At 35.8% G+C, this 12,283-nt stretch overlaps 1 protein-coding gene across 1 annotated transcript in view; it reads right to left on the bottom strand.

Moving 5' to 3' along the window:
* The window catches only part of LOC5578620 (splicing factor 3B subunit 1), a 63,478-nt gene extending 52,365 nt beyond the window's left edge, over window positions 1–11,113 (bottom strand). The window contains exons 1-2 of the mRNA XM_001656996.2: window positions 11,007–11,113; window positions 10,436–10,710 (exon numbers count right to left, since the gene is read on the bottom strand). Of these exons, the coding sequence (XP_001657046.1) occupies window positions 10,436–10,710; window positions 11,007–11,034 (303 nt within the window). The 5' untranslated portion in view covers window positions 11,035–11,113. The remainder of the gene's footprint in view (window positions 1–10,435; window positions 10,711–11,006) is intronic.
* Between the last annotated feature and the right edge of the window lie 1,170 nt (window positions 11,114–12,283).

Here is a 12,283-nt window from a genome sequence, read left to right as displayed (position 1 = left end):
TCACAATTTGCTAATGAAATGATTTTTCCTTATAACTTTTAAACTGTCGTCCACTGTGATGTTATGGAACGTTTTTCATTGATAAACTCAATGTAGAAAATTGCAAAGCTAGAATCAATTACACATATATCACAAATTTCAACGAAACATGCCATTCACTATTCTCAGTTTGCAGTATGAAACTTAAATTTTCAACTTCCTCTTAAATGGAACTATCAGTAACGAGTGCTCGATTTTCAAGTTGACATAAACGAACGACGTAACTACTAGGTACTGCGATGATGAATGAGTTATGTACCAAAACTATTTTTTTTTTCTATTCTTACTGTTATATGAACGATATGTTGAAGGATCACATAAATACCGGTAACTAATTTATTACCAGTAAGTAATTTTCATTAACCTTCATCCAGCCAACATACTTTTCACATGAAAAAAACACACTAAAATGTGCATAACTTTTTTGTTTCTCGATGGATTTTGCTGAAATTTTCAGAACTTTCCGAAAAACTCTTCTAGTTTATGGTCCAGGAAACTTGGGAATATGGTCCACGTGGTTCCGGAGTTATTCCGGATTGTCTTGGGGTACCAAAATTGGCCACATCGTCCATTCAACGGATATCTCAAAACCCAGATGAGATAGAAGGTTGGTGTCTTCGGCAAAGTTGTTCAGCAGACCAAGAGCTATCCGTCAGTAACAATCTTAGTTGGGAATTTATCCGCTAGGTGGCGCTAGTAGCATTTTACTTCAATCTTCTATATCTCAAGATCCTGATGAGCTAGAAGGTTGGTGTCTTCAGCAAAGTTGTTAAGCAGACCCAGAGCTATCCGGCAGTAACAATCTTAGTTGGGAATTTATCCGCAAGGTGGCGCTAGTTACAATTTTTCTTCAATCTTCTATAGCTCAAGATCCTGATGAGCTAGAAGGTTGGTATCTTCGGCAGAAATGTTCAGCAGACCAAGAGCTATCTGTCAGTAACAATCTTAGTTGGGAATTCATCCGCTAGGTGGCGCTAGTAACATTTTTCTTCAATCTTCTATATCTCAAGATCCTGATGATCTAGAAGGTTGGTGTCTTCAGCAAAGTTGTTAAGCAGACCCAGAGCTATCTGGCAGTAACAATCTTAATTGGGAATTTATCCGCTAGGTGGCGCTAGTTACAATTTTTCTTCAATCCTCTAGAGCTCAAGATCCTGAAAAGCTAGAAGGTTGGTGTCTTCGGCAAAGTTGTTAAGCAGACTGAGGGATATCTGCAATAGCAAAACTAGTTGAAAATTTATCCGCTAGGTGGCGCTAGTAACATTTTATTCAATCATCTATATCTTAAAATTTTGATGAGCTAGAGGGTTGGTGTCTTCGGCAAAGTTGTTCAGCAGATCAAGGGCTATCTGGCAGCAACAAACCTAATTGAGAATTTATCCGATAGGTGGTGTTAATAACAAATTATCTTCAATTTTATGTATCAAAAATTAACAAGCAGATCAATGTTGGGTTTCTCCAGTTTGTCTGCGACAAAGATGTTCACATCGTGGCGAAAATTTTAAATTCTCATATACTACGTTCGTGATTTTTCACGCTTGATTTGTAGCTTACGCAGCTCATCAGCCACAATACATGTGTTGGTTCATCAATTTGTTTTGAATGCTGTTTTCACTCAAAGCCTTATATTTTATTTACGAGATTTTTTGGTGGAGCCTTCCTTCGCCGAGTGGTTAGAGTTCGCGGTTATAAAGCAAAGCCATGCTGAAGGTGTCTGGGTTCGATTCCCGGTAGGCCCAGGATCTTTTCGTAATGGAATTTTCCTTGACTTCTCTGGGCATAGAGTATCATCGTACCTGCCACACGATAAATATACAAATACGAAAATGGTGAGCAAGTGATTTTGCATCCTAAAATCGATTTTGCTTTTGTGGGAGAACCTCATGGTTGAGATTTGAGTTGTAATTTACCTATACTGGATGTTCAATAGACCAAGGGCCATCTGAAATGGAAAACTGAACCAATATTCATTTGCTATATGGTGCTAGTAACCTCCTCAAAATTCTGAATTTGGTGGTCCTTAATAGCTAAAAAAATGATTTACTAAACAGTTTAGAGCCCCAATATATGTTTGATAGTGATAAAATTGATTTAAATTTTGTTCCCTAGATGTCACTAGTGATATTTTCATAGAACTTATCTTATTCAACAATATGAAGCAGGAAGGTTAGTTTCTCGGCAAATAATATTGGATGGCTGAAATCTACCTAATAGGGATCAAGTTGGTTTGAGTTTTAGTGGTGCTGCAGTATTTTTTTAAGAAGAATTTTATTCCAAGATCCTCGTACGCTAAAATATCGGTCTTTAAGGATTTTTTTTAAGCAACAAAAATCTTCCTTAAAACAATCCAACCGAAATGTTATAGACAACGGTTTAAATGCTCTACTTGCTGCTCAACGCTAAGGTTTACAGTTAAAGCAATCTGAGTACCAGTAAATGCTAGAGTAATAACAAATAATGTCACTGATAACAAAACATGTTGAATTTGTCTTTTGAGTTATTAAAAGCTTCCACGAGTTGATGTTTCTTAACTCGATATCGAAAACATTGATTTACTGGGATTGTGTGAAAAGTTATTTCCATGAATAATCAAAATGCAAAGGGGTTTCCTGTACCGAAAAAATCGATACTCAACGCGTAATGCTTATATATGTATTATATATGCACAAGTTATATGGAATAATTTTGTATGGCAAAATTCGTCTGCTAAGCTATGTACTTCACGATATTGAAAACTATATTCAGGAAAGTATTTTTAGTACCGGTTGTACATAATAAGCATAAGCATAAGCATAGATGACCGTACAATTCGTAGTTGCTACTTCGTGATTGACCAGAACAATCGAAGTTGCACAGAGATTTAATGAATGGGGCTTGGGATTAGCTTACCATTCTTCAATGTGCACAAATCGAGAGCTCAAAATTTAAAAGTCAATAACGGCGCCAGCCACGTCCTTACGGTCATCGGGGAAGGGAAGGAATGTTAGTGTGACTACCGTTGTTACTAGAGACCGAGATCACCTCTGCATCTTCACGGTTGTCATGATATAATCACGCCTAACCGGATTCGCGATATTATCCGATACTCGCATGTACGCCAAACAAGTGTTCATCACTCACCCACGCAACAGCAAGCGACGCGGTCAATGGATCAAACACTACTAAAGATAGAAGCAAGCAACAAGGTCGAAGAATCAAACACTTTTTCACTTTTAGTACCGGTTGTACATAATGGAGAAAAACCAAAATCCTCACAAATGTCTTTGTCAAACAAACGTTTTCATATTCGGGAAATTTCTAGTGAAATATCTTTCTCCATAAAAATGAAACGATTGCAATTATTTTGCTCAACTGTAGGTATAATCGTAGCCGATAGTATGTTCTTAAAATATTAGGAATTTTATCAGGATTATAGGATAGCAAAAATCCTACCATCGCAGTCTAGAAATATATACTGTAGACAACAACCTTCTAGTGGATGAATTCTCAATCAGATTTTTCTCCACCAGATATACAGTGCATTTTCGATTTTGACAACATGCCAAAAACCTTTATGGTGCCCAAATCGAACCGTGCAAAATAGAACGGTTGTTTTAATCGAAACTTCAATCAACGTGATAATGACCACGAATTAAATTGAATATGGTAAGCCTCAAGACGGCTCACAGAAATATCGAGATTAGCACGATTGTTGACTGATCCATGATCCATTGTTTTGCATATGTATTACCGTGTTGCCAAAATCAAACCATGCAGAAATCGAAAAATTTTGCCGAACATATAAACTTTCTCAATACATAGAAAATTGAAGAAATATTGTTACTGGCGCCATCTACCAGATGAATCCCCATTCATATTATTTTACCGCTAGCCTTCTAGCTCTTCACGATCTCAATATATAGTAGATTAAAACATTTTTGCTAGCAACACCTAGTGGATGAATTCTCAACCGGATGTTGCACTGCCAAATAGCCCTTGATTTGTTGACAAATTTACCGAAGACATCTTCCTTCTAGCTTATCCGAATCTCGAGATATAGAATGTTAGAGAAAATTTGATATTATCCCCACCTAGGGGATGAATTTTTAATAAGATTGGCAACCCAAGTAACAATTTAAGTTTTACGAATTACTTCCAGGGTACTATAAATAAACACCCATAAAACCACGGTCATGGCACTATTGCCTTCATCGCATCCCCCAAAACCTCTTGTAGATTAGAACATGACTAGTTGGCCCACACTGAAAGAGGCTATGAAGTGTATAGTTATGTCGCACGAATAAAGCAAAACAGCATTTATGGTAGCTATTTTGAAACCACCTGTTCTAGATGAATGTTGCATCATCTCGAAAATGATTTTATCATAACGTTTTAGGATTTATGGAAGTAAATCGATCTTGCCGGATTAATTCCAAAGTAAACAAAACAAATAGAAAATACGTCTGTAAAAATTTGTTCCGTAGTGCTTGTTATTTGAAGTGATTTGTATTGATATGGTGTTTAAATCATTAGTGCCGAGTGAGATTTTCAGTGAAATGTAGTGAAAAAGACGTGAAATTGTGTGTGCCCTTTCTGAAAATGATATATTTCGATTTATTTAGCATTTGCTAAAACAAACCGCCAGGAGATGAAAAAAACATATTCAACAGTTCTTGGTTTGCTTGGGCAGCAATTGTGCTTTAAATTATATTTAGTCAGATTTATCATCATACCATAGCTTCGTATGGGCGAATTAATGGAGATAATATGGTTTGAAAAAATGAAATTGTGTCAACCGGAGTGATATTAATATTAATATTAATGGCGGAACCATAATTAATAGATTGCCATCGACAAATGCTGTTTTATCATCAAAAATACACAAATAAGGGCACATTGCTATGATTCGGAATTTGTGGATGTAAAATTACCTTTAATAATGCTGATTGAAGATGATTCAGCTTTTTTTCGCTTTTTATGATAACTAAGCAGCATTCAACAAAGTTTGACAGCTTGGGTGTGCTGTTTTGAAGAATATAAACAAACGCAGTGAAAATCGATATAAGTTTTGCATTTTCCCGTTAGAAATAAGTGTTCTTTAGTAAAAACACAATGCTAGTGATGTTAAAGTGTTGTGACGAGTAATAAATTTGCAATGCTAATGGTGTTTGCGCATCTTGGAAGCCCAAATACTGATTTGAGAGGCATAAATAAGGTAAGCTATCAGAAGGCAATTGGAAGTGATGTAGTTCAAAAGCAGCTTTTATGACAACAAGATGTATTACTTGAGACTTTTCTCATAGCCGTAATAAATAAGAGTCATTAACTGCCCATAAAAGCATAACTGTCCCATATGGATTTTCGAACCAACACCTTTTTTCATCGCAACATCCATATTTTAATATATAGATAACTAGGCATATGAAAATTAGCACAATTTGTTTGAAAATTTTGTTGGTGCAGTCCCATATTGAAAAATAAAGGCATAACAGTCTCCATATAAACTTTTAACTCAAATAGCAACTGCAAAACGTAAATTGTGTTGAAGTTTATATTTTTTGCTGATCAATATAAGCAAAACGAGTTATCTGTGCGATTGTGTTAAATGAATATTGCATGTATAAATGCACTAGAAAGTTATGAACATTTGTATGAAAAGAAAAAAACTCAAACTTTGAGCGCTATTTTCTCAATGCCTACTTATTCAATATGGGACAGTTATGCCTTTATGGGCAGTTAAGCAACGGCAAGCAGTTTCACAAAGGTATTGTATGCTCCAATAAAGCTGGTTTTGTAGCCACAAAATTTTGACTTTATATTTTGTCTCTAAAAGGTTTTGAAAACAGCCAAGAGCCGAATAACAAAATATAATATTTTGGCAACAATAAATGCCGTCTCTAACTATTCTAGCATTCACATAACTCTCATAAAACATTAATAAATCCACACGAAAGCCAAGTTGCTGTTGAATTGTTACTTGGGAATTGCCCAAAAATCTTTGATCTGCTGAACAACTTCGTCGAAGACACCCTCTAGCTTATCATTATCTCGTGATATAGGAGATTGAAGATAATTTGTTACTAGCTTGGTCTTGGTCTACTAAACATCTTTGCTCAAGACGCCAAACTTCTAGCTCATCAGGATCTTGAGCAATAGAAGATTGAAGAAAATTTGTAACTGGCGCCACCTAGCGAACAAATTCCCAATCAGGTTTGTTACTGCCGGATAGCTCTTGGTCTGCTGAACAACTTTGCCAAAGACACCAACCCTCTAGCTCATCAGGATCTTGAGATATATAAGATTGAAGAAGATTTGTAACTGGCGCCACCTTGCGGATAAATTCCCAATTAAAATTGTTACTGCCAGATAACTCTGGGTCTGCTTAACAACTTTGCTGAAGACACCAACCTTCTAGCTCATCAGGATCTTGAGATATATAAGATTGAATAAAATGCTACTAGCGCCACCTAGTGGATAACTTCCCAACTAAGATTGTTACTGACAGATAGCTCTTGGTCTGCTGAACAACTTTGCCGAAGACACCAACCTTCTAGCTCATCAGGATCTTGATCTATAGAAGATTGAAGAAAAATTGTAACTAGCGCCACCTTGCGGATAAATTCCCAATTAAAATTGTTACTGCCAGATAGCTCTGGGTCTGCTTAACAACTTTGCTGAAGACACCAACCTTCTAGCTCATCAGGATCTTGAGATATAGAAGATTGAAGTAAAATGCTACTAGCGCCACCTAGCGGATAAATTCCCAACTAAGATTGTTACTGACGGATAGCTCTTGGTCTGCTGAACAACTTTGCCGAAGACACCAACCTTCTATCTCATCTGGGTTTTGAGATATCCGTTGAATGGACGATGTGGCCAATTTTGGTACCCCAAGACAATCCGGAATAACTCCGGAACCACGTGGACCATATTCCCAAGTTTCCTGGACCATAAACTAGAAGAGTTTTTCGGGAAGTTCTGAAAATTTCAGCAAAATCCATCGAGAAACAAAAAAGTTATGCACATTTTAGTGTGTTTTTTCCATGTGAAAAGTATGTTGGCTGGATGAAGGTTAAAAAACGCAATCTCTGAAGTAAAGTTTAGCAAGATCGTAAAGAAGTAAGTTTGATTTTGTAATATGCTTTTAGCTTCTTATAAGCGGTTTCTTCACCACCGCTTAGACCTTAACCCATTCTTTCCCACAGCTTTGTTCGACAATTTAACTATCAAAATGGCGTTTCTAAAAAAATTGTTTGAACAAAAGTTGTTCCAAATAAGCTATATTATTGAAAACCACAATAAAAAAAATTGATTGTTTTTCAATAGTTAGTTGATTGTTTTTCAATAGTTTGACCCATAGGTCACTTATTTCGATGTTTGATAAGACAAATCAGCGTATAAATTTATTTAAATTATTATTGAGCTACTCGTACCAATTCGGTTTAGCCTGCATTCGTTGAAAAATAGTGCTACCACCACCTGTGCTACCATGGGAAAGAGAGGGTTAAACCTGGTTTAATCGTATGGGTAAACGTAGTTTACGACTTAAGGGAAGGTGAAATCGGCCCTTAGTAGTTTAGAGCTGGCTTAAGAGTAGTTCAATTTGGGCATTAGGATGCAACTGTTCTGTACTACAAATTCATGTAAAATATGACGAAAAATAGTTTATAGAGATTATGTTGTGAATTTCGCATTGGTACGTATTGAAATATATGTGTTTTATGTCTATTCACTTTTACAAACATTTATTTTATTTTTTTGTGTTGTAAAATACACAAACCAAAACATTATAATAAAATAAAAGTCGCAAAAATAAGACCTTTGATCAATTATTTAAAAAAAACAACAATTTTAAGCAAAACAAATCACAAGATTTTCATGAAACATGACGATTCGATAGTTTTGTGATGCTCCCAATAAGTTTCCAAGACATGGGTAAAATTCAAACAATGTTTGCCAATGTATTATACCTTGTGAATATTTATTCGGGCTTTTTTGAAATGTTTTCTTGTTTATCCTGTTATTGTTGATGTTGTTCCAAGAAAAAATCATGCCTAGTGGTAGAGCATATATTGGTTAATAAAAGTGCTGAGGACACGAAATTGCTCAGATTGATATTTACGCTGCTAATAAATACAAAAGGTGAGTGTCCAAAGTAGCCCCGACCGATGGTATTAGTCATAAAAATGACTAGAAATGAAAGTACGTTGTATGTGAAATGAAAATACGTTATATTTGTAACCAATCTACATATTGGATGAATTTAGAATGTAAAGAAATGCAGTAATTTCAAATCTTAAGCAATAAGCTATCCGGAGAGAGACAAAAATATAGCGCATTGGAGATTTCACATATCATTTTTTTTACGAGACGATCATTAACTTGATATAGGTTACTATTTTATATTTCTGATATCAGTCGAAAAAAAGATCAAATACATGAACTACGGTACTCGTGATAGAATGTTTAGAATAATTCCTGTTCATGATGAACTTACAGGCAAAAATTCATTGGAGATGTTGAAGTAGAGATGAAAAACGAATTACTAGAAGCATTTCTCAACAAACTGTGGTAAAAATCGTGAATGTATTTCAAAGTATTCTGAAAAAACATCCTTACAAAGTTACAAGTTCAAAAACGAACGAAAAATTAAAACTCAAGCTAAATTTTCGACAGAATTTCTGTAAAATTAAACCATTTCCTCCAAATAAACAACGGTAACTCTAGAACACAACTGATTATTGGCGAACTCGAGACAAACCAAATTTGATGAATGTCTTACATAAAGATTTACCTTGCATAAAGAAATAACTAAATTAGAAATTCGATATGTTTTGCTCCATGAACAGGTGGATTTGACGTTAGGGAAAAGTCACTGATATCATCATTGATTAAATATTATCGTCCAATAATGTTCAAGCATAAATTAAAATTATAGTAACGTGTTTTTTGTATAGAAAGAGTTGACCAAAACTGCCAATGGGTAATCAATGAAATCATGTTTAGTTTATATGTCTGAATATATATACTGTAATGTCTGCAATGGTTCCTAGGACGATTTTATGACAAACTCTTTGAATTTTTGTTGTTATTTCTAACCGTCTGTGGCTTATTCTCCGGTGGAGTTTTGATGATGTTCTTTCAGGAGGCAGGTTTAGGATTCCTTCTATAACCGTAGATTACTGCAGAAAGTTCACTGGTAATTTATTCAGCACGTCTGTTAGATATTAGTCCTGCTTTGTGTCAAATTTATCAATATATTTCGGACAAAAATTTCTTCCCGTTTCCCGAAGTCGCTTTCTAAGTTTTGTCAGAATCTTCTTCAAAACTTTTCCCAGGAAATTTTTACATTTTTCACCTGAATTCTTCCAGAAAGTTAGTCGGGAGTCTCAATATAACGTGAGTCATGAATCTTAACACTTTGTTTTCAATATCACACTATAGTTGCCTTGATAATGATACATACAGTAGACTCTCCGCATCTCGATGTTCTACATCTCGATATCTCTCCCTATGTCGATGATTTCATAAGTCCCTTCAGTCTGCATACATTTTCAATCTCCATATCTCGATATCCTCCTTATCTCGATATCTCCATATCTCGATGTATTTCTGTTCATTTTTCGTTCTCAATTTTCTCTCCGTATGTCGATATGACCATTATCGAAGGTTACTAGACCAAAGTTTTGGGATTCAAAACAAATTAGGAGCGCAAAATGACGTTTGTTTGTATTCATCAAAAATTGTTTCTTTGTCTCGATCTCTCCCTATCTCGATGGTGGATGTGGAGAGGCGACTGTATCTATTTCTTTTTGATTATGTTTGAAGAGCTATCCCTGCCTTAAATTTCATTATCATCAGTTCACGAAAAAAGAGACTTTAGTTACCATTTTCCTGAAAAAAGTGACTTTAGTGACTTTTTGTCGAAAATAGTGATTTTTAGTGACCAGGTCGAAAAAAGTGACCAAGTCACTAAAAGTGACTAACTGTATTTATTTTTGACTGTTTTTCTGGATTTGTACCTTAACTCGATAAGCAAATGGTGGCTTGCTATTGCTTCCTCCGAGACGGTCCAGGAGCTAACACAAGGTTACTCGAGGCTAGCGTAAGATCAATTGCGGTTGCTTTTTTGTTCAGCTGTTACGAATATATAACGCAGTCTCCTCAAATGTTTATAAATTATTTTTCATCATGATACTTATCGATGGCAATAATTGTCAATATTCTTACAATAGCCTCTAAAGAATTTGAATAAAAATACTTGATGTAATTTTCCTGGTATGTTTCACATGTGAACTTGTACAAGAAACAATGTTACACTGTGGCTCAGGAGTTCACAACTGAGAGAAACAGTGATTCGCTACCAACCCTGTAGTCACTCCTGAATACAATCCCATGCTTAATTAGTGACAATTACCTGCGCGACATCGTTCAGCAGTGCGGCCGGTGCCGTATAACCGGCCGGCCGATTTCCCCGCCCCATCGGAATGCCATCGTCCTCGTCTTCGTCCACATCGTCATTGGGGGCAATCGACGTCACATATCCCTCGTATTTGCCCTTACCGGCGCTTCCGTCATACAGCTCACTATCATAATAACCGCTTTCGAGCAGTCCCACTCCCTTGTCCTTGGCCGCTTCCGCGCTGATTTCCTTTTTCTTCGATTGGATATCGCGGATTTGGGCCTCGATATCTGTAAAAGTAAATAATTCGTGAGTAATCTTTCCAAAGTATGACTGTAAACAATAACATATGGGATCGATAAAAAAAAAAAAAGGAAAAAAGGTGAAAAAGGGGCCGAAACAAACATGGCTACGCCACCCGGAGCCAAAATTTTCACAACTTCAAACGATTGAAAACGTATTCAAATTCACGGATTCTCTTAGGATTCCACTGAATAGATGTTTGCTAGCACTTATTCTACCGATAAACACTATTTTCAGAAAGAATTTTGACGATTTTCTACGGAAATTAATGAAAAATACGTACCTTCGTGTGTTCGTGGTATGTTCTCCATTTTTCACCTCAACACGATTTGACATATGCGTGGCTGATGAAGGGAGTGGTGAATATGGATGTATGGTGCCTAACATCGAATAATGGCCTATTAGGAGTTTGTCATTATTATTTTATTTTTGTAAAGAACTCATAATAAATATAATATAATAAATATATCCAGCTTTTTACGCTAGCTTGCTATAAACCTTGATTCACCCCTCTCTGACATTACTTGCGTACACTATAATTTTTATAGCTGGGTCGTAGTAAGCTTTGCGAATTGTGATTAATTTTATGTTGGTGACGTCAAATATTTTCATTTTGTTGTTAGCTGGGTATTAGAGAAAATCTAAAATATTTCCCATTTTCTATTTATATACTAATGGCTCTATTATTTCAGGTTTGGTGAGCATGTGAGAGGAATTGACTTCAATTGTGTCTGTACAATAGGCGCGGTATTATTATGCAAATTGTGAATTAGCTACCGATGGAGCTACAAAAATGTACCAAAATGGTTATGGGTATTTTTTTTACTTAACGTTTATCTGTTTTACATTGATGAATGAATTAAGTGCTTCTGTAATGAAATTATTAATTATTATTACTAAATAAGACAGCCCTATGTGCGGTCGTGATTATTCCAAATTGCCTTTTTTCGAACTCTTGCATTCTCAATGTTACGTTGATGCGTTCACTGAGACGTATCATGAGCCAGAAAAAGACCCCTCCTTACCTTCCTACAAACTACCATGGACAGTTCCCCGGTAAGCCTTAAACGGAAATACTATGTTGAAGTTATACCACGTTAGTTATGCATGGCCCATCACCAACATAGACCTAGACCACCTACACGTAGAACAATTTTCGAACATCGAAGAACATGTTTTTCTTGCATATTCTAGGCATCTCATTCTGATGAATTCTGACCAAAATGCCCTCAAGTTTAGCATATTGCTCACAGTATGGAGAAAATAAGAGCGATTGGACAAGGAAGAACTGGCCGTTATGTTCGTTTAGAAATACAAACACATTAAAGTACACTGTCCATTGGACTATTGGCTTGATATCCTTTTTCCAAAAAGTTCACATGATTTATGAAAGGTAACATAACTCGACTGGAACTATCTAGACCTCATTCCGAATAGTTGGGCCATAAATGGTGTGCTAAATAATATTGTCGTAATTTATTTGATTAAGCTCCACTTCCTTTTTATTAACGTTAGTAACTTTTTTCTCTTGTAGAGTTAAAGGTCCTTCGGTCTGGTGCC

Source organism: Aedes aegypti, chromosome 1, assembly GCF_002204515.2.
Source record: "Aedes aegypti strain LVP_AGWG chromosome 1, AaegL5.0 Primary Assembly, whole genome shotgun sequence".
NCBI classification, from domain to species: Eukaryota; Metazoa; Arthropoda; class Insecta; order Diptera; family Culicidae; genus Aedes; species Aedes aegypti.
This window is presented reverse-complemented; position numbering and strand designations above follow the sequence as displayed.